Here is a 24,193-nt window from a genome sequence, read left to right as displayed (position 1 = left end):
GCACACTGGCTGGAAACACTGGGTTAATGGATACTAGAAAATGGATGCCATACAGTAGAATTAATTTAATAATAACTTCTCCCTCCCCCCTACCAAAAAAAATAAAAATAAACGGATCCTTTTATTTTTGGTGTACACAATAGCGTGGTTGACCAAGTTTTTTCATACAACAAAATGAAACGTAAACAGTGAAACAGATCAAAAAATGAGGTGTGAACGTATCCTTTATATATATATATATATATATATATATATATATATATATATATATATATATATATCGGGAGGGGGAGGGGAAACCAGCTGCACTTTCTGGACTTTTCTACGCCTGGATGGTGAGCGAAGAAGTAAATGATGGAAAACTAATAAACAGGTCAGGTCCGTGATGTATCCCAGCTGGAGGCCGCTGCCGCCACCGCCGCCGCTCTGGGTAAATGTTTACTGAGCTCTGCCAGGGGAACACTTAAACGTAGCATTGATTTGCTGGAAAGTGATAAGACGAGGATGGAAACTCTGCGACACCTGCGACGGCCGGGAAGATTAAACAGAACGATCGGACAATACGGCGACCATCCGGAAAACGCTCTCCACTATTGCCTTATGCCGCTTTTTCGTATTCTCTGCTCAGTGACTCCTGCACTAATTCTTCTTCCCCAACTAGACTCAAAAAAGTTTTATTTTAAGATCTCTCCTTTCTGTCAGTGAATGGAATGTCGCAATGTATTTCCGTGCGGACTCAGTCATTGAAATCAATGGAACTCTGCTGCTGCAGAATTTCTGTGAGGAATTCTTATGCAGAATTTTTTGCATGAAAATTCTGCCGTGTGAACATAACCTTACCCTCAGGGAGCTGTAAGGTTATGCTCACATGGTGGAATGTGCGCCCCGAAAATTTCCAGGCATATATTCTGCAGGCGCCAATACAACAAGCCGGTGCTAGGATCGGCAAGAAATCACACTGAGTATTCATCCATTATTAAACATTCGTTTACTGTGATGTATAATAACGGCTGAATAAGGTCTGTTATAACATCCCTCATGTATGGCCGTACACCTCTGCCTACAGACTCCCACAGCCGGAACTACTACTACTCCCATCATGGAACAGACTTGTTTCCATGATGGTAGTAGAAATTCCCCGGCTGTGGGAGTCTGCTGACAGCTGGGGAGGCTACATTAGTGTTTGTACTACTACCCCCATCATGGATCAGAGTCTGTTCCATGATGAAGGTTGTAGTACAGGGGCTGAGGGATTGATCGCACTGGGTCTCACTTCTGAGACCCGATGTGATCAGAAGTTATTAAGCAGGGGAGCGGGCGGCATGGTCTGCAACCCTGCGATGTATCCTGTGTTTTAACTTTCATTTTTAAATCCCCCGCGAGGAGCCCTGAATGGTCGGTACTGAGGAGCCAATCAGGGCTCTCAGCGGGGGATTTAATTAAAGCACAATACATCGCAGGGTTGCGGACCATGCCGCCCGCCCCCCTGTTTAATAACTTCTGATCACATCGGGTCTCAGAAGTGAGACCTGGTGCGATCAATCCCTCAGGCCCTGTATTACAACCCCCATCATGGAACAGACTCTGTTCCATGATGGGGGTAGTAGTACAAACACTAATGTAGCCTCCCCAGCTGTATGCAGACTCCCTCAGCCGGGTAATTACTACTCCCATCATGGAAACAAGTCTGTTCCATGATGGGAGTAGTAGTAGTCCTGGCTGTAGGAGTCTGTAGGCAGAGGTGTTAAAAGGCCATAAATGTCGGATGTTATAACGGGTCTTAACCAATGAATATGTCCGTTATTTTGACAGACGTTATTCAGCCGTTAGGATCCGTTATTTCATCCGGTATTATACACCCGTTTTTTACACAGAAAACGGATGTTTAATAAGGGATGAATACTCACAGGCCGGCATTCATCATTGTAGGTGTAAGTGAAGCATTTATCATTGTAGGTGTAAGTGAAGCATTCATCATTGTAGGTGTAAGTGAAGCATTTATCATTGTAGGTGTAAGTGAAGCATTCATCATTGTAGGTGTAAGTGAAGCATTCATCATTGTAGGTGTAAGTGAAGCATTTATCATTGTAGGTGTAAGTGAAGCATTTATCATTGTAGGTGTAAGTGAAGCATTTATCATTGTAGGTGTAAGTGAAGCATTCATCATTGTAGGTGTAAGTGAAGCATTCATCATTGTAGGTGTAAGTGAAGCATTCATCATTGTAGGTGTAAGTGAAGCATTCATCATTGTAGGTGTAAGTGAAGCATTCATCATTGTAGGTGTAAGTGAAGCATTTATCATTGTAGGTGTAAGTGAAGCATTCATGATTGTAGGTGTAAGTGAAGCATTTATCATTGTAGGTGTAAGTGAAGCATTTTTCTACACTTTTTTGTGCGCTGGTGATGTGTAAGAGCGCCAAATTTATTAAATGGTCACAGAGCATTTGATAAGTTCACATTTTTGGAAATTGCTCTCTTCACATACACCAAAAAGCTAAGCTGAGTCTGGGCTGGTGTATTTTAGAGACTTTTCAGTGGCTTTTCGCCTTTTCACAAAAAGGCGCAGTTCATAAAATCCTTCCATATCGTGTGTGTTGCCAAAATCAGGGGATTGTAACTCAAAATCAGCAGAGATGTGTAAACCAAAAGGTGCAAAAAAAGGCACAAATAAACCCTGCTTGCACCTTTTTTGCGCCTTTTCTAGACACAAAAAACAGTCTAAGGACAATGATAAATGTCGGCCATAGTGTGACAGGAGCCTGACAATGACAAGTGACAGGAAGTCTACTCCGTCAGGACTTTTCTGTCCCAATTGTCCCACTGTAGTTTTGTTGCCCATAGCAACCAGAGTCCAACTTTCACTTTCAAAAACAAGAAACTTTGTTGCTATGAGCAACAGCTCCACATTCACTGTTTTCTTCAAAAAGCTTTATTGATAAGCTACATGATATTCGTCTTTGACAACCCTAATTTTAAGGGGACAGCGCCATTTTCGTTGTGATGACTCAGTCCATGCTGCGGTGGTTCATTCGGGGTAAATTGTTCTGGATTTGTTGCTGCACTCAGTTCTGACCTTTTCAGAAAGACTTAACCGGCTGAGATTTAGAGAATGTCAAATTTTGGCGAACCCTTCTGGTGACCCGTACGCGGCTCCTTGGTGCAGATGAAATAACTCGAAGTCAAAGGACTTGGAGGATAATTCTGTAATTAAATAGTTTTTTTAAGTGATCCTTTTTGTTAGGCAATAGGTGCCCCAACTTTACCCCTCCCCCGGCTCCTAAGCGCAGCGCCACCGCCACCGCCGTTCTATCCACTTACATCCCGGAATAATTCACCTGCTAATAGTAATTCCCACTTAGACAATGCAGGTCTGTCAGCGTTACTACGGTAACACGCGGAAACTGTCATGTTGTCACCAATGTTAGCGTCATACCTCAAGTCGTGTCTATCTCCACCCGCCCCATAAAAAAAAAAAACGATTTAACTCTAACCCTGCTGGAGAAGACAGAAGACGTCTTCTAAAGGGTTAACATGGAATGAAAGTATATACACATGTATCCTAGAGTTGGCTTCTTCTATCAAATACTATTTTAGGCGATATTTAGTATCTTTGACGGTACCGGTTTCTAATCTGGCCATGCAACTTTCCCAGGCTGCTGATCGGCTAGCTATGCATTGGAAAGGCACTGGAAGATTGGCCTTTCAGTAGTCTGGGAAAGATGGATAACCATGTCTGCAATGGTAACCCTGTTATCACACAGCTTTCCCAGAAAAAGATAGAGGTGCTGGACACCCAGCTTTCCCAGCAACAAACCTACCACGGCGATCCCAAAATACATCACTCCTAGTCTTATTTTCTGCAATAGTTCATGCCGCCATCTTGGCACTGACACTCATATATGCGGCAGCTGACGTTGCTATATAAAGCTCCCTCAGATTTGGGGTGTAATTGTTCTGTTTTCAGAGCGCTGGCGGATGCGTGTGCGTCGTCTCCTAGCAAAAAAAAAAAGGGCCTGACGCCTGTCTATAAATATCAGGGCTGGAATGAGGAGCTGGGGAGGTAAGTGTGAGGAGTGAGTGACACTCGGGGAGTGAGGAGAGATTAGGGTCGACTCCAGGCTGCGTCGCTGGCATATAAAAAGGCGTAGTGCGAACGGCTGGATATGGCGGTTTAGGTGTATAGAGAGTTTCGGACCCTCTTCTGTGCAGTTGTACGTTATGCCCATTCCTGGAGAAGATGGGTGACAGCCAATTTACCGGAAAGACCGACACAGCTTTTCCAGACATCTAAAGGCCCGTACACACTATGGAATTTCCTTGAGGCATAGGGGAATACGTTTTTAAAAGCTGGATAACCCCTTAAGGGTACATTCACAAGCGCGGATTTTTTAGCGGGTTTTTCGCTGCGTATTTGAAAGTGGGCGGGCTCTTCTCGGCTGTCCGCAGCAGATTTTCCGCGGCGGAATGTACACTGCGGAAAATCCGCCGCAAGCCCCATTGAAGTCAGTAGGGACTGTGGCGGATTTTCTGCAGCGTAAATTCCGCCGCAGAAAATCTGCTGCGGACAGCCGAGAAGAGCCCGCCCACTTTGAAATACGCAGCGGAAAACCTCAGCGCGTGTGAACGTACCCTTAGGCTGGTTTCACACTGTGGAATCTATGAGCAAAATTTCTGCCGGCGGCACTAGGACCCATAGATGTCAATGCATTTCTGAGCAGATCTCCCAAAAGATCCACCCAGAAATGCATTGCCGTCTATGGGGACGGCAATGCAGTTCACGAGGTCCTAGTGCCGCCGGCTCGATCTCCGGCAGAAATTCCACAGTGTGAACCCGTCCTTAAAGGGGTACTCCACTGGAAGGAAGATCTTTTCTTTTTGAATTTCCTTTCTGTCTGACCACAGTGCTCTCTGCTGACACCTCTGTCCATTTTAGGAACTGCAATGGAGATTTGGCTTCAGGATAAACCGTCTCAACGGCGCTGATCGACCAGACAGGTGAAAGGATGAAAGGGATTTATTGACCAGAATGCAACGCGTTTCGCTGCGCATGCGCAGCGAAACGCGTTGCATTCTGGTCAATAAATCCTGTGGATCATAACAGCAGCTGATAAGTACTGGAAGGATTAAGATTTTTTAATAGAAGTAATTTACAAATCTGTTTATCTTTCGGGAACCAATTGATTAAAAAAAAAAAAAATAATGTTTCCAGTGGAGTACCCCTTTAAAGTGAGTAGTAGAATAGGAACTTTTCTTGAGAAAAAGAAACAAGTATTTATTTTTTGTTTTTTACTATGGGCACACTATTAATGCACAAGGTTTACCCAAGTGCCCGGAGAAGGTTCCAGCTCTGGTGAATGCACCAAGACCACAAAATGTGTCACAACTACGGTCCTTATTAGGATTTATAAACTACAACAGACAGTTCTTACCAGACTTTGCTACTGTAATACAGACCTTAAAGGGGTACTCCGGTGAAAAACTTTTTTTTTTTTTTGTTTTTTAAATCAACTGGTGCCAAAAAGTTAAACAGATTTGTAAATTACTTCTATAAAAAAATCTTAATCCTTCCAGTACTTATTAGCTGCTGAATACTACAGAGGAAATTCTTTTCTTTTTGGAACACAGAGCTCTCTGCTGACATCATGACCACAGTGCTCTCTGCTGACATCTCTGTCCATTTTAGGAACTGTCCAGAGTAAAAGGAAATGCCCATAGCAAACATATGCTGTTCTGGACAGTTCCTAAAATGGACAGAGATGTCAGCAGAGAGCACTGTGGTCATGATGTCAGCAGAGAGCTCTGTGTTTCAAAAATAAAATAATTTCCGCTGTAGTATTCAGCAGCTAATAAGTACAGGAAGGATTAAGATTGTTTAATAGAAGTAATTTACAAATGTGTTTAACTTTCTGGCACCAGTTGATTAAAAAAAGAAGAAAAAAAAAAGGTTTTCACCGGAGTACCCCTTTAACCCCTTAAGGACTCAGCCCATTTTGGCCTTAAGGACTCAGACAATTTAATTTTTACGTTTTCATTTTTTCCTCCTCGCCTTCTAAAAATCATAACTCTTTTATATTTTCATCCACAGACTAGTATGAGGGCTTGTTTTTTGCGCGACCAGTTGTCCTTTGTAATGACATCACTCATTATATCATAAAATGTATGGCGCAACCAAAAACACTATTTTTGTGGGGAAATTAAAACGAAAAACGCAATTTTGCTAATTTTGGAAGGTTTTGTTTTCACGCCGTACAATTTATGGTAAAAATGACGTGTGTTCTTTATTCTGAGGGTCAATACGATTAAAATGATACCCATTATTACCTACTTTTATATTACTGTTGCGCTTAAAAAAAATCACAAACTTTTTAACCAAATTAGTACGTTTATAATCCCTTTATTTTGATGACCTATAACTTTTTTATTTTTCCGTATAAGCGGCGGGATGGGGGCTCATTTTTTGCGCCATGATCTGTACTTTTTTTTGATACCACATTTGTATATAAAAAACTTTTAATACATTTTTTATAATTTTTTTTTTTAATAAAATGTATTAAAAAAGTAGGAATTTTGGACTTTTTAAATTTTTTTTCGTTCACGCCGTTCACCGTACGGGATCATTAACATTTTATTTTAATAGTTCGGACATTTACGCACGCGGCGATACCAAATATGTCTATAAAAAATGTTTTTTACGCTTTTTGGGGGTAAAATAGGAAAAAACGGACGTTTTACTTTTTTATTGGGGGAGGGGATTTTTCACTTTTTTTTTACTTTTACTTTTACATTTTTTTACATTTTTTTTTACACTTGAATAGTCCCCATAGGGGACTATTCATAGCAATACCATGATTGCTAATACTGATCTGTTCTATGTATAGGACATAGAACAGATCAGTGTTATCGGTCATCTTCTGCTCTGGTCTGCTCGATCACAGACCAGAGCAGGAGACGCCGGGAGCCGCACGGAGGAAGGAGAGGGGACCTCCGTGTGGCGTTATGAATGATCGGATCCCCGCAGCAGCGCTGCGGGCAATCCGATCGTTCATTTTAATCGCGAACTGCCGCAGATGCCGGGATCTGTATTGATCCCGGCACCTGAGGGGTTAATGGCGGCCATTGCCGGCGGGTCCCTGGCTGCGATCAGCAGCCGGGATCAGCCGCGCATGACACGGGCATCGCTCCGATGCCCGCGGTTATGCTTAGGACGTAAATGTACGTCCTGGTGCGTTAAGTACCACCTCACCAGGACGTACATTTACGTCCTGCGTCCTTAAGGGGTTAAAGGGGTATTCCGCCCACAGTAAAGTCAATTTCTAGGGCTTTCATGCTCGTAGCAAAGCATTTAAAGGGGTACTCTGCCCACAGACAGCTTATCCCCTGTTGCCGTGATGCCCCCTCCCATAGACATGAATAAAGGGGGTCTAGCGTGGCATGATGTCAGGGGTACTCCGGTGGAAAACTTTTATTTTTTTATTTTTTTTTATATCAACTGGTGCCAGAAAGTTAAACAGATCTATAAATTACTTCTATTAAAAATTCTTAATCCTTCCTGTACTTATTAGCTGCTGTATACTACAGAGGAAATTCTTTTATTTTTGAATTTCTTTTCTGTCACGACCACAGTGCGCTCTGCTGACACCTCTGTCTGTGTCAGGAACTGTCCAGAGTAGGAACAAATCCCCATAGCAAAGCTATCCTACTCTGGACAGTGTCAGCAGAGAGCACTGTGGTCAGACTGGAAAGAACTACACAACTTCCTGTGGAGCAAACAGCAGCTGATAAGTACTGGAAGGATTAAGATATTTAATAGAAGTCATTTACAAATCTGGTTAACTTTCTAGCATCAGTTGATTTAAAAAAAATAATAATAATAATAAATAAAATAATAATAATAATAAATAAAATAATAATAATAAATAAAATAATATAATAATAATAATAAATTAATTATAATAATAATAATAAATAAAATAAAATAATAAATAAAATAAAATAATAAATAAAATAAAATAATAATAATTAAAATAAAATAATAAATAAAATAAAATAATAAATAAAATAAAATAATAAATAAAATAAAATAATAATAATTAAAATAATAATAATTAAAATAATAATAAATAAAATAATTAATATAATAATAAATAAAATAATAATAATAATAATAATAAATAAAATAATAATAATAAATAAAATAATAATAATAAATAAAATAATAATATAATAATAATATATATATATATATATATATATATATAGATAGATAGATAGATAGATAGATAGATAGATAGATAAAGTTTTCCACCGGAGTACCCCTTTAAGGCTAAGTGGAAAATGACAGATTTCATGGGCACCATATCATCCAGCTACCAATGGTATGAGAAAGGCTTTACAAGCTTTAGTATGTCAGGGGAAAGTCTTACGCTGTCTTATAAACTTATGTCTTATAAACTTATGTCTTATAAACTCTTTTTTTTTATTTGCTTATCGGAATGCGAATCGTTCTGCGAAAGTCAACTTTCGGAAAAAATAAATTCTAGTTTGTTCTTTTCGTTCTAGATTAGATCTTCTCAGACCAGATCTCAGGAACGGAAACCACTACAACGAATGAACAGATGGAACTGATCGAAGAACCCGTAGGGTAAAATGTTCCGGCATCAAATTACAATGGCTTCCTGAAAAGATGGCGGCCATTACTGGCCCACTGGCTCACACAGTGGCGGAGACGTCATATCAATCAACTATTGGAGTGTTTTCCAATCGGTGTGCCTCCAGCTGTTGCAAAACTACAACTTCCAGCATGCCCGGACAGCCGAAGGCTGTCCGTGCATGCTGGGAGTTGTAGTTTTGCAACAGCTGGAGGCATCCTGGTTGGGAAACAATGAACAAGGGGAATTGAATGCAGCTGCTGTAGACATGCCACGTACTGTACCTGCTTCATCTTCTGTTCCACATACCGTACCATCTACCTGAACTAAATACTCCACTTAAAGGGGTACTCCACTGAAAAAAAAAAATAATTATTATTTTATTTTTTAAATCGACTGGTGCCAGAAAGTTAAACAGATTTGTAAATTACTTCTATTAAAAAAAAATCTTAACCCTTCCAGTAGAGATGAGCGAATTTACAGTGATTCGATTCGTCACGAACTTCTCAGCTCGGCAGTTGATACCTTATCCTGCATAAATTAGTTCAGCTTTCCGTTGCTCCCGCGGGCTGGAAAAGGTGGATACAGTCCTAGGAGACTCTTTCCCAGGACTGTATCCACCTTTTCCAGCCCACGGGAGCACCGGAAAGCTGAACTCATTTATGCAGACTAAAGTCATCAACTGCCGAGCCGACAAGTTCGTGACGAATCGAATTACTGTAAATTCGCTCATCTCCACCTTCCAGTACTTATTAGCTGTTGTATCATCCGGAGGAAGTTCTTCTCTTTTTGAATATCCTTTCTGCCTGACCACAGTGCTCTCTGCTGACACCTCTGTCCATTTTAGGAACTGTCCAGAGCAGGAGAGGTTTCCTATGGGGATTTGCTCCTATTTTGGACAGTTCCCGACATGGACAGAGGTGTCAGCAGAGAGCACTGTGGTCAGACAGAAAAAAAAAATTCAAAAAGAAAACTACTTCCTGTGGATGATACAGCAACTAAGTACTGGAAGGATTAAGATTTTTTAATAGAAGTAATTTACAAATCTGTTTAACTTTCTGGCACCAGTTGATTAAAAAAAAAAGAAAATGTTTTCCAGTGGAGTACCCCTTTTAAGGCCGTGTTCACGCAACAGAATGTCCGTGCCAATATTCCACACGGACATTCGGCTGCAGCAGAGTCCCATTGGTTTCAGATGTTTTTGCTGCAAAAATTCTTGTCTGTTCTGCTCGGAAATGCATTGCTGTCTATGAGACGGTGGCATTTCTGAGCGGTCCTAGCGCCGGTCAGATGTGTGGAATGTTCGCCTGTGTTTTCTGGGCGGACATTTTGAACATTTTCGTGTGAACCCCGGCTAAGGGTGCGTTCACACGCTATTTGTTCTTGCGGGTTTTCCGCTGCGTATTTGAAAGTGGGCGGGCTCTTCTCGGCTGTCCGTAGCAGATTTTCCGCTGGCGGAATTCACGCTGTGGAAAATCCGCCGCAGTCCCTACTGACTTCAATGGGGCTTGCGGCGGATTTTCCGCAGCGTGAATTCCTCTGTGGAAAACCTGCTACAGACAGCCCAGAAGAGCCCGCCCACTTTCAAATACGCAGCGGAAAACCCACAAAAACAAATAGCGTGTGAACGTACCCTAATAGAGCTAAAAAGTAGTAAAATACCACCATAGAGTGCTCACATAATACCCATTTACAGTACTTCATGTATTAATATTGAGTTATAAGTATAATATATAGATAATAGTACCAAACAGTGCCAAAATAATATAAGGTGTTAAAAAACAAAGCAAAAGATAAAAAATAAAAAATTATCACAATAAAAAACTTTTGTTTGGTCAAAAAAAATAACAACTGCATCTTTTACTATAGTTTGGAACATCTAGAGGTGTGATATATAGCCTATTATTTGGGCACTGTGTGGCGGTATTCTGTATATGTATATCTCACCTCCTCTGTGGTGAGGGGCATGCAGATCCGGTACTCCTTCACCAGCATTCTGTCACCGCCGCCGGTCACCTCCGAGAGAAACCTAAGAAACACAGAAGAGTAAGCACCGCAACGTATCTCAGCTCATCATGTGTGATACTGTCTGCTGAGAGTGTATCTAAGGTTGTCATGTGTGGTACTGTCTGCTGAGAGTGTATCTAAGGTTATCATGTGTGGTACTGTCTGCTGAGAGTGTATCTAAGGTTGTCATGTGCGGTACTGTCTGCTGAGAGTGTATCTAAGGTTGTCATGTGTGGTACTGTCTGCTGAGAGTGTATCTAAGGTTGTCATATGTGATACTGTCTGCTGAGAGTGTATCTAAGGTTGTCATGTGTGGTACTGTCTGCTGAGAGTGTATCTAAGGTTGTCATGTGTGGTACTGTCTGCTGAGAGTGTATCTAAGGTTGTCATGTGTGATACTATTTGCTGAGAGTGTATCTAAGGTTATCATGTGTGGTACTGTCTGCTGAGAGTGTATCTAAGGTTGTCATGTGTGATACTATCTGCTGAGAGTGTATCTAAGGTTATCATGTGTGGTACTGTCTGCTGAGAGTGTATCTAAGGTTGTCATGTGCGGTACTGTCTGCTGAGAGTGTATCTAAGGTTGTCATGTGTGGTACTGTCTGCTGAGAGTGTATCTAAGGTTATCAGGTGTGATACTGTCTGCTGAGAGTGTATCTAAGGTTGTCATGTGTGATACTGTCTGCTGAGAGTGTATCTAAGGTTGTCATGTGTGATACTGTCTGCTGAGAGTGTATCTAAGGTTGTCATGTGTGATACTATCTGCTGAGAGTGTATCTAAGGTTGTCATGTGTGGTACTGTCTGCTGAGAGTGTATCTAAGGTTGTCATGTGTGGTACTGTCTGCTGAGAGTGTATCTAAGGTTGTCATGTGTGATACTGTCTGCTGAGAGTGTATCTAAGGTTGTCATGTGTGGTACTGTCTGCTGAGAGTGTATCTAAGGTTGTCATGTGTGATACTGTCTGCTGAGAGTGTATCTAAGGTCATCGTGTGTGATACTGTCTGACAGTGTATCTGAGCTCATCATGTGTGATACTGTCTGCTGAGAGTGTATCTGAGCTCATCATGTGTGATACTGTCTGCTGAGAGTGTAGCTAAGGTTGTCATGTGTGATATTGTCTGCTGAGAGTGTATCTAAGGTTGTCATGTGTGATATTGTCTGCTGAGAGTGTATCTGAGCTCATCATGTGTGATACTGTCTGCTGAGAGTGTATCTAAGGTTGTCATGTGTGATACTGTCTGCTGAGAGTGTATCTAAGGTTGTCATGTGTGATACTATCTGCTGAGAGTGTATCTAAGGTTGTCATGTGTGATACTATCTGCTGAGAGTGTATCTAAGGTTGTCATGTGTGATACTGTCTGCTGAGAGTGTATCTGAGCTCATCATGTGTGATACTGTGCTGAGAGTGTATCTAAGGTTGTCATGTGTGGTACTGTCTGCTGAGAGTGTATCTGAGCTCATCATGTGTGATACTGTCTGCTGAGAGTGTATCTAAGGTTGTCATGTGTGATATTGTCTGCTGAGAGTGTATCTAAGGTTGTCATGTGTGATATTGTCTGCTGAGAGTGTATCTGAGCTCATCATGTGTGATACTGTCTGCTGAGAGTGTATCTAAGATTGTCATGTGTGATACTGTCTGCTGAGAGTGTATCTAAGGTTGTCATGTGTGATACTATCTGCTGAGAGTGTATCTAAGGTTGTCATGTGTGATACTGTCTGCTGAGAGTGTATCTGAGCTCATCATGTGTGATACTGTGCTGAGAGTGTATCTAAGGTTGTCATGTGTGATACTGTCTGCTGAGAGTGTATCTGAGCTCATCATGTGTGATACTGTCTGCTGAGAGTGTATCTAAGGTTGTCATGTGTGGTATTGTCTGCTGAGAGTGTATCTGAGCTCATCGTGTGTGATACTGTCTGCTGAGAGTGTATCTAAAGTTGTCATGTGTGGTACTGTCTGCTGAGAGTGTATCTGAGCTCATCATGTGTGATACTGTCTGCTGAGAGTATACCTAAGGTTGTCATGTGTGATACTGTCTGCTGAGAGTGTATCTAAGGTTGTCATGTGTGATACTGTCTAATAAGCTGATGTATCTAAGCATTTAATGTGTGATCATGTCTGCTGATTCCCAGTCTGTGAATCTATGTTGTCTGATACTATCTGCTGAGCTGTGTATCCTATCCCTTACCCTATCACTTCTTATACTGTCTGCTGAACCAGTGTATCTAAGCCAATCTTGTGTGATACCTTTTTACTGACCAATGTATCTAATCCTATCACAGTGACCCTGACTCCTGAGCGGGTGAGTCTAAAGCTGCATGTGTAATGAGCTGTGTATCTAAGCTTGTCATGTCTGCTGAGCATGTGTATCTAAGCCTATTCTGTGATAATGTTTACTAGGTATTAAAAAGTGGAAGGCTATCATGAGTAATACTGTCTGCTGAGCTGTGTATCTAAGCCAGTGTTTTCCAAACAGTGTGCCTCCAGCTGTTGCAAAACTACAACTCCCAGCATGCCTGGACAGCAGAAGGCAACAGCTGGAGGCACACTCTTTGGAAAACACTGATTAGCAGACAGTATCGCTCATAATAAGTTTAGATACACAGCTCAGAAGACAGTATTACACATGAAAGACTTAGATACATGTCTCAGTAATACCGTCTGCTGAGCTGCTTATCTAAAAGCCATTGTTTTCCAAACAGTGTGTCTCCAGCTGTTGAAAAACTACAACTCCTAGCATGCCTGGACAGCCGAAGGCTGTCCAGGCATGCTGGGAGTTGTAGTTTTGCAATAACTGGAGACACACTGTATGGAGAGCACTGATCTTAGCCTATCACGTCTGCTGAGCATCTGTATCTAAGCCTATTCTGTGATACTGTTCATTGCGCCCGAGAATCTAATTTTCTCATGTGTGTTAATGTCTAATGTATCTGATGTATCTAAGCCTATCATGTGTGATACTGTCTACTGAGCCATGTATCTAAGCCTATCATGTGTAATACTATCAAATGAGCTGGTGTATCTAAGCCTATCATGTGTGATACTGTCAGCTAAGCCCGAGTCTCTAGGTCTGCCTTGTGTAATACTGTCCGCTGAGCTGTGTATCTAACCTAAACCTGTACGATACTGTCTACTGAGCCATGTATCTAAGCGTATCATGTGTAATACTATCAAATGAGCTGGTGTATCTAAGCCTTTCATGTGTGATACTGTTAGCTAAACCCAAGTCTCTAGGTCTACCTTGTGTAATACTGTCTACTGAGCCATGTATCTAAGCCTATCATGTGTAATACTATTTTCTCATGTGTGTTACTGTCTAATGAGCTGATGTATCTAAGCCTTTCATGTGTGATACTGTCTGTTAAGCCCAAGTCTCTAGGTCTGCCTTGTGTAATACTGCCTACTGAGCCATGTATCTAAGCCTATCATGTGTTATACTATTTTCTCATGTGTGTTACTGTCTAATGAGCTGATGTATCTAAGCCTTTCATGTGTGATACTGTCTTCTAAGCCCGAGTCTCTGGGTCTGCCTTGTGTAATACTGTCCGCTGAACTGTGTATCTAAACCTAATATTGTACGATACTGTCTACTGAGCCATGTATCTAAGCCTATCATGTGTAATACTGTTTTTTTCATACTGTCTAATGAGCTGGTGTATCTAAGCCTTTCATGTGTGATACTGTCATCTAAGCCCGAGTCTCTGGGTCGGCCTTGTGTAATACTGTCTGCTGAGCTGTGTATCTAAACCAATTATGTACAATACTGTCTAATAAGCAATGTATCTAAGCCTATCATGTGTAATACTATCAAATGAGCTGCTGTATCTAAGCTTTCGTGTGTGATACTGTCAGCTAAGCCCAAATCTGTGGGTCTGCCTTGTGTAATACTGTCCGCTGAGCTGTGTATCTAAGCCTAATATTGTATGATACTGTCTACTGCGCCACGTATCTAAGCCTATCATGTATAATACTGTTTTTTTTCATGTGTGTTACTGTCTAATGAGCTGGTGTATCTAAGCCTTTTGTGTGTGATACTGTCATCTAAGCCCGAGTCTCTAGGTCTGCCTTGTGTAATACTGTCCGCTGAACTGTGTATCTAAACCTATTATGTACGATACTGTCTACTGAGCCATGTATCTAAGCCTATCATGTGTAATACTATTTTCTCATGTGTGTTACTGTCTAATGAGCTGATGTATCCAAGCCTTTCATGTGTGATACTGTCTGTTAAGCCCAAGTCTCTAGGTCTGCCTTGTGTAATACTGCCTACTGAGCCATGTATCTAAGCCTATCATGTGTTATACTATTTTCTCATGTGTGTTACTGTCTAATGAGCTGATGTATCTAAGCCTTTCATGTGTGATACTGTCTTCTAAGCCCGAGTCTCTGGGTCTCCCTTGTATAATACTGTCCGCTGAACTGTGTATCTAAACCTAATATTGTACGATACTGTCTACTGAGCCATGTATCTAAGCCTATCATGTGTAATACTGTTTTTTTCATACTGTCTAATGAGCTGGTGTATCTAAGCCTTTCATGTGTGATACTGTCTTCTAAGCCCGAGTCTCTGGGTCTGCCTTGTGTAATACTGTCCACTGAGCTGTGTATCTAAACCTCATATTGTACGATACTGTCTACTGAGCCATTTATCTAAGCCTATCATGTGTAATACTGTTTTTTTCATGTGTGTTACTGTCTAATGAGCTGGTGTATCTAAGCCTTTCGTGTGTGATACTGTCATTTAAGCCCGAGTCTCTAGGTCTGCCTTGTGTAATACTGTCCGCTGAGCTGTGTATCTAAACCTATTATGTACGATACTGTCTACTGAGCCATGTATCTAAGCCTATCATGTGTAATACTATCAAATGAGCTGGGGTATCTAAGCTTTCGTGTGTGATACTGTCAGCTAAGCCCAAATCTCTGGGTCTGCCTTGTGTAATACTGTCCGCTGAGCTGTGTATCTAAACCTAATATTGTATGATACTGTCTACTGCGCCACGTATCTAAGCCTATCATGTATAATACTGTTTTTTTTCATGTGTGTTACTGTCTAATGAGCTGGTGTATCTCAGCCTTTTGTGTGTGATACTGTCATCTAAGCCCGAGTCTCTAGGTCTGCCTTGTGTAATACTGTCCGCTGAGCTGTGTATCTAAACCTACTATGTGTGCTACTGTCTTCTGAGACATGTATCTAAGCCTATTGGGGGAGATTTATCAAAACCTGTCCAGAGGAAAAGTTGCTGAGTTGCCCATAGCAACCAATCAGATCGCTACTTTCATTTTTAACAAGGCCTCTGCGAAATGAAAGCAGCGATCTGATTGGTTGCTATGGGCAACTGGGCAACTTTTCCTCTGGACAGGTTTTGATAAATCTCCCCCATTATGTCCAATACTGTCTACTGAGCCATGTATCTAAGCCTATGATGTGTGATACTGTCTGTAGTAGGAAGCCAATCTTTGTATGATGGACATGACCCAGCAGACGTCAGCGGAGATGGGGGACTGCTGTGACACCACTCCCTTAGTAACGTCAGTCAGCGACCGATCGGTGACATCACGTAACCCAATCACCGTGGTCCCGGTGACTCATGTGTTGACTCATTATAGGAAGAACGTGGTTGTGATACGGTGTGCGCCATTATAATCCGTCCCCCCCCGGCCTATCACACCGCGCTCCCTGCCGAGGTCTCATCAATACCGGCCAAGAAATCCTGATTAATAATCCATACCTGAAGATCTGTCATGGGGCCACAATAGGGTCTGTGTCACCGTCATGGCGGACAATCTCCAAACGTTCACACTAAAAGGGGAGCCTGCCTAATGTATTCACTCGCGTTGTAGTTTTGCAACAGCTGGAGGCACCCTGTTTGGGAAACACTGCACTAAGCACATGACGGGGGAACACAGCGAATACATTATACTGCCATATAGTGCCGAAATGGTAGCGCTATGGCACAGTGATAAAGACACTCAAAACCTGTTGCTGAGTTGCCCATAGCAACCAATCAGATCGCTTCTTTCCGTTTTCAGAGGCCTCTTCAAAAATGAAAGAAGCGATCTGATTGGTTGCTATGGGCAACTCAGCAACAGGTTTTGAGTGTCTTTATCACTGTGCCATAGCGCTACCATTTCGGCACTATATGGCAGTATAATGTATTCGCTGTGTTCCCCCGTCATGTGCTTAGTGCAGTGTTTCCCAAACAGGGTGCCTCCAGCTGTTGCAAAACTACAACTCCCAGCATGCCCAGACAGCCAGCGGCTTTCTGGGCATGCTGGGAGTTGTAGTTTTGCAACAGCTGGAGGTACTCAGTGTATAGTATTATGTAGGCACTGTATGGCAGTGTTATGTGTGCAGTATATTGTACTATTATCTAGGCACTGTATGGCAGTGTTATGTGTGCAGTATATTGTACTATTATGTAGGCACTGTATGGCAGCGTTATGTGTGCAGTATATTGTACTATTATGTAGGCACTGTATGGCAGTGTTATGTGTGCAGTATATTGTACTATTATGTAGGCACTGTATGGCAGTGTTATGTGTGCGGTATATTGTACTATTATCTAGGCACTCTATGGCAGCGTTATGTGTGCGGTATATTGTACTATTATGTAGGCACTGTATGGCAGTGTTATGTGTGCGGTATATTGTACTATTATGTAGGCACTGTATGGCAGTGTTATGTGTGCAGTATATTGTACTATTATCTAGGCACTGTATGGCAGTGTTATGTGTGCAGTATATTGTACTATTATGTAGGCACTGTATGGCAGCGTTATGTGTGCAGTATATTGTACTATTATGTAGGCACTGTATGGCAGTGTTATGTGTGCAGTATATTGTACTATTATGTAGGCACTGTATGGCAGTGTTATGTGTGCGGTATATTGTACTATTATCTAGGCACTCTATGGCAGCGTTATGTGTGCGGTATATTGTACTATTATGTAGGCACTGTATGGCAGTGTTATGTGTGCGGTATATTGTACTATTATGTAGGCACTGTATGGCAGTGTTATGTGTGCAGTATATTGTACTATTATCTAGGCACTGTATGGCAGTGTTATGTGTGCAGTATATTGTACTATTATGTAGGCCCTGTATGGCAGTGTTATGTGTGCAGTATATTGCACTATTATGTAGGCACTGTATGGCAGTGTTATGTGTGCAGTATATTGCAATATTATGTAGGCACTGTATGGCAGTGTTATGTGTGCAGTATATTGTACTATTATGTAGGCACTGTATGGCAGTGTTATGTGTGCAGTATATTGTACTATTATCTAGGCACTGTATGGCAGTGTTATGTGTGCAGTATATTGTACTATTATGTAGGCACTGTATGGCAGCGTTATGTGTGCAGTATATTGTACTATTATGTAGGCACTGTATGGCAGTGTTATGTGTGCAGTATATTGTACTATTATGTAGGCACTGTATGGCAGTGTTATGTGTGCGGTATATTGTACTATTATCTAGGCACTCTATGGCAGCGTTATGTGTGCGGTATATTGTACTATTATGTAGGCACTGTATGGCAGTGTTATGTGTGCGGTATATTGTACTATTATGTAGGCACTGTATGGCAGTGTTATGTGTGCAGTATATTGTACTATTATCTAGGCACTGTATGGCAGTGTTATGTGTGCAGTATATTGTACTATTATGTAGGCACTGTATGGCAGCGTTATGTGTGCAGTATATTGTACTATTATGTAGGCACTGTATGGCAGTGTTATGTGTGCAGTATATTGTACTATTATGTAGGCACTGTATGGCAGTGTTATGTGTGCGGTATATTGTACTATTATCTAGGCACTCTATGGCAGCGTTATGTGTGCGGTATATTGTACTATTATGTAGGCACTGTATGGCAGTGTTATGTGTGCGGTATATTGTACTATTATGTAGGCACTGTATGGCAGTGTTATGTGTGCAGTATATTGTACTATTATCTAGGCACTGTATGGCAGTGTTATGTGTGCAGTATATTGTACTATTATGTAGGCCCTGTATGGCAGTGTTATGTGTGCAGTATATTGCACTATTATGTAGGCACTGTATGGCAGTGTTATGTGTGCAGTATATTGTACTATTATGTAGGTACTGTATGGCATTGTTATGTGTGCAGTATATTGTACTATTATCTAGGCACTGTATGGCAGTGTTATGTGTGCAGTATATTGTACTATTATCTAGGCATTGTATGGCAGTGTTATGTGTGCGGTATATTGTACTATTATGTAGGCACTGTATGGCAGCGTTATGTGTGCGGTATATTGTACTATTATGTAGGCACTGTATGGCAGTGTTATGTGTGCAGTATATTGTACTATTATGTAGGCACTGTATGGCAGTGTTATGTGTGCAGTATATTGTACTATTATGTAGGCACTGTATGGCAGTGATATGTGTGCAGTATATTGTACTATTATGTAGGCACTGTATGGCAGTGTTATGTGTGCAGTATATTGCACTATTATGTAGGCACTGTATGGCAGTGTTATGTGTGCAGTATATTGTACTATTATCTAGGCACTGTATGGCAGTGTTATGTGTGCAGTATATTGTACTATTATGTAGGCACTGTATGGCAGTGATATGTGTGCAGTATATTGTACTATTATGTAGGCCCTGTATGGCAGTGTTATGTGTGCAGTATATTGTACTATTATCTAGGCACTCTATGGCAGCGTTATGTGTGCAGTATATTGTACTATTATGTAGGCACTGTATGGCAGTGTTATGTGTGCAGTATATTGTACTATTATGTAGGCACTGTATGGCAGTGTTATGTGTGCAGTATATTGTACTATTATGTAGGCACTGTATGGCAGCGTTATGTGTGCAGTATATTGTACTATTATGTAGGCACTGTATGGCAGTGTTATGTGTGCAGTATATTGTACTATTATGTAGGCACTGTATGGCAGTGATATGTGTGCAGTATATTGTACTATTATGTAGGCACTGTATGGCAGTGTTATGTGTGCAGTATATTGCACTATTATGTAGGCACTGTATGGCAGTGTTATGTGTGCAGTATATTGTACTATTATCTAGGCACTGTATGGCAGTGTTATGTGTGCAGTATATTGTACTATTATGTAGGCACTGTATGGCAGTGATATGTGTGCAGTATATTGTACTATTATGTAGGCCCTGTATGGCAGTGTTATGTGTGCAGTATATTGTACTATTATCTAGGCACTCTATGGCAGCGTTATGTGTGCAGTATATTGTACTATTATGTAGGCACTGTATGGCAGTGTTATGTGTGCAGTATATTGTACTATTATGTAGGCACTGTATGGCAGTGTTATGTGTGCAGTATATTGTACTATTATGTAGGCACTGTATGGCAGTGTTATGTGTGCAGTATATTGTACTATTATGTAGGCACTGTATGGCAGTGTTATGTGTGCAGTATATTGTACTATTATGTAGGCACTGTATGGCAGTGTTATGTGTGCAGTATATTGTACTATTATGTAGGCACTGTATGGCAGCGTTATGTGTGCAGTATATTGTACTATTATGTAGGCACTGTATGGCAGTGTTATGTGTGCAGTATATTGTAATATTATGTAGGCACTGTATGGCAGTGTTATGTGTGCAGTATATTGTACTATTATGTAGGCACTGTATGGCAGCGTTATGTGTGCAGTATATTGTACTATTATGTAGGCACTGTATGGCAGTGTTATGTGTGCAGTATATTGTACTATTATGTAGGCACTGTATGGCAGCGTTATGTGTGCAGTATATTGTACTATTATGTAGGCACTGTATGGCAGTGTTATGTGTGCAGTATATTGTACTATTATGTAGGCACTGTATGGCAGTGTTATGTGTGCAGTATATTGTACTATTATGTAGGCACTGTATGGCAGTGTTATGTGTGCAGTATATTGCACTATTATGTAGGCACTGTATGGCAGTGTTATGTGTGCAGTATATTGTACTATTATGTAGGCACTGTATGGCAGTGTTATGTGTGCAGTATATTGTACTATTATGTAGGCACTGTATGGCAGTGTTATGTGTGCGGTATATTGTACTATTATGTAGGCACTGTATGGCAGTGTTATGTGTGCAGTATATTGTACTATTATCTAGGCACTGTATGGCAGTGTTATGTGTGCAGTATATTGTACTATTATCTAGGCACTGTATGGCAGTGTTATGTGTGCGGTATATTGTACTATTATGTAGGCACTGTATGGCAGCGTTATGTGTGCGGTATATTGCACTATTATGTAGGCACTGTATGGCAGTGTTATGTGTGCAGTATATTGTACTATTATGTAGGCACTGTATGGCAGCGTTATGTGTGCGGTATATTGCACTATTATGTAGGCACTGTATGGCAGTGTTATGTGTGCAGTATATTGTACTATTATCTAGGCACTGTATGGCAGTGTTATGTGTGCAGTATATTGCAATATTATGTAGGCACTGTATGGCAGTGTTATGTGTGCAGTATATTGTACTATTATGTAGGCACTGTATGGCAGTGTTATGTGTGCAGTATATTGTACTATTATGTAGGCACTGTATGGCAGTGTTATGTGTGCAGTATATTGTACTATTATGTAGGCACTGTATGGCAGTGTTATGTGTGCAGTATATTGTACTATTATGTAGGCACTGTATGGCAGTGTTATGTGTGCAGTATATTGCACTATTATGCAGGCATTGTATAGCAGTTTAATGTGCTCAATGTTTAGGACTATTATTTATTACTGTATGTAGTATTATTTATTTGTTCACTATATAGAGGAATAAAAACATTACCCTCATACAGTGTCAAAAACCATACACTCATACTGTGCCCTTAATACAATGACTACATAACAGTGTCATATAAATGATATAACAAATAATATATTCTGAATAAAATCTGAATAGTTTATATTAGCATTAGTTTGATAATCCAGAATGTCCAATAATTCGCCACCAATCGGCTCCTGTTAACATTGGATTAAAGGAATTTTCTGTTCTCATTATATCCCGCAGGAGCGGCTCCGGCACAAAGTCATCTGACGGCCAATTACCCGTCTCCTTAACCCGATCACCGAGAATACAAAAGACCGAGTATACCAAAGATCCTGACCTACATTACAGAGGACGCTGACACGGTTTACTGGGTTTATATGTAATGGAGCTAAAATGTTACAGTGTAAAATCTCCTCCAAAAATACTCCAAATAAATCCCAAACCCTGGAGGAACAAAGATACGGGAGATAGAAATCTATAAGATCCGTGATCAGAAACTGATAATAAACAACAAAGCTAATAAAGTAATCTACCAGGGTGAGGAGTGAGTTAAAAAAAACTATAATACTGCCTTTTATGTACAAGACTATAACTACTATATTACTGCCCCCCTTTATACAAGAGTAAACCTACTGTAATCCTACCCCTATATACAAGCATATAACTACTATAATACTGCTCCCTATATACAAGCATATAACTACTATAATACTGCTCCCTATATACAAGAATATAACTACTATAATACTGCTCCTATATACATGAATATAACTACTATAATACTGCTCCTATATACAAGAATATAACTACTATAATACTGCTCCTATATACAAGAATATAACTACTATAATACTGCTCCTATATACAAGAATATAACTACTATAATACTGCTCCTATATACAAGAATATAACTACTATAATACTGCTCCTATATACAAGAATATAACTACTATAATACTGCTCCCTATATACAAGAATATAACTACTATAATACTGCTCCTATATACAAGAATATAACTACTATAATACTGTTCCCTATATACAAGAATATGACTACTATAATACTGCTCCTATATACAAGAATATAACTACTATAATACCGTTCCCTATATACACGAATATATCTACTATAATACTGCTCCTATATACAAGAATATAACTACTATAATACTGCTCCCTATATACAAGAATATAACTACTATAATACCGCTCCCTATATACAAGAATATAACTACTATAATACTGTTCCCTATATACAAGAATATGACTACTATAATACTGCTCCTATATACAAGAATATAACTACTATAATACTGCTCTCTATATACAAGAATATAACTACTATAATACTGCCCCTATATACAAGAATATAACTACTATAATACTGCTCCTATATACAAGAATATAACTACTATAATACTGTTCCTATATACAAGAATATAACTACTATAATACTGCCCCTATATACAAGAATATAACTACTATAATACTGCTCCTATATACAAGAATATAACTACTATAATACTGTTCCTATATACAAGAATATAACTACTATAATACTGCCTCCTATATACAAGAATATAACTACTATAATACTGCTCCTATATACAAGAATATAACTACTATAATACTGCTCCTATATACAAGAATATAACTACTATAATACTGCTCCTATATTCAAGAATATAACTGCTATAATACTGCTCCTATATACAATAATATAACTACTACAATACTGCTCCTATATACAAGAATATAACTACTATAATACAGCTCCTATATACAAGAATATATTTACTATAATACTACTCCTATATAGAAGAATATAATTACTATAATACTGCTCCCATATAAAAGAATATAACTACTATAATACTACTCCTATATACAAGAATATAATTACTATAATACTGCTCCTATATACAAGAATATAACTACTATAATACTGCTCCTATATACAAGAATATAACTACTATAATACTGCCTCCTATATACAAGAATATAATTACTATAATACTGCTCCTATATACAATAATATAACTACTATAATACTGTCTCCTATATACAAGAATATATCTACTATAATACTGCCTCCTATATTCAAGAATATAACTACTATAATACTGCTCCTATATCTACTATAATACTGCTCCTATATACAAGAATATAACTACTATAATACTACATCCTATATACAAGAACATAACTACTATAATACTGCTCCTATATACAAGAACATAACTTCTATAATACTGCTCCTATATACAAGAATATAACTACTATAATACTGTTCCTATATACAAGAATATATCTACTATAATACTGCTCCTATATACAAGAATATAACTACTATAATACTGCCCCTATATACAAGAATATAACTACTATAATACTGCTCCTATATACAAGAATATAACTACTATAATACTGCCCCTATATACAAGAATATAACTACTATAATACTGCCCCTATATACAAGAATATAACTACTATAATACTGCCTCCTATATACAAGAATATAACTACTATAATACTGCTCCTATATACAAGAATATAACTACTATAATACTGCTCCTATATACAAGAATATAACTACTATAATACTGCCTCCTATATACAAGAATATAACTACTATAATACTGCCCCTATATACAAGAATATAACTACTATAATACTGCTCCTATATACAAGAATATAACTACTATAATACTGCTCCTATATACAAGAATATAACTACTATAATACTGCTCCTATATACAA

The 24,193-nt window shown here is 39.6% G+C and overlaps 2 protein-coding genes across 11 annotated transcripts in view; one reads left to right on the top strand and one right to left on the bottom strand.

The window, feature by feature from the left end:
• The window catches only part of LOC130285180 (cytoplasmic phosphatidylinositol transfer protein 1-like), a 69,688-nt gene extending 48,015 nt beyond the window's left edge, over positions 1-21,673 (bottom strand). The window contains exons 1-2 of the mRNA XM_056536491.1: positions 21,582-21,673; positions 10,596-10,677 (exon numbers count right to left, since the gene is read on the bottom strand). Coding sequence (XP_056392466.1) covers positions 10,596-10,677; positions 21,582-21,661 — 162 coding nt within the window. The 5' untranslated portion in view covers positions 21,662-21,673. The remainder of the gene's footprint in view (positions 1-10,595; positions 10,678-21,581) is intronic.
• The window catches only part of MSS51 (MSS51 mitochondrial translational activator), a 136,106-nt gene extending 114,101 nt beyond the window's left edge, over positions 1-22,005 (top strand). For 6 of the 10 annotated variants that reach the window (XM_056536481.1, XM_056536482.1, XM_056536478.1 and 3 more), the window contains 3 exons: positions 4,934-4,995; positions 8,560-8,641; positions 21,674-22,005. In XM_056536481.1, coding sequence (XP_056392456.1) covers positions 4,934-4,995; positions 8,560-8,611 — 114 coding nt within the window. In that variant the 3' untranslated portion in view covers positions 8,612-8,641; positions 21,674-22,005. Of the gene's footprint in view, positions 1-4,933; positions 4,996-8,559; positions 8,642-21,673 lie in introns of those variants that run through there. The other 4 variants (XM_056536489.1, XM_056536487.1, XM_056536488.1 and 1 more) reach the window with 3 other exon arrangements.
• The last annotated feature ends 2,188 nt before the right edge of the window (positions 22,006-24,193 follow it).

Source organism: Hyla sarda, chromosome 8 (genome assembly GCF_029499605.1).
Source record: "Hyla sarda isolate aHylSar1 chromosome 8, aHylSar1.hap1, whole genome shotgun sequence".
Taxonomy (NCBI): Eukaryota; Metazoa; Chordata; class Amphibia; order Anura; family Hylidae; genus Hyla; species Hyla sarda.
This window is presented reverse-complemented; position numbering and strand designations above follow the sequence as displayed.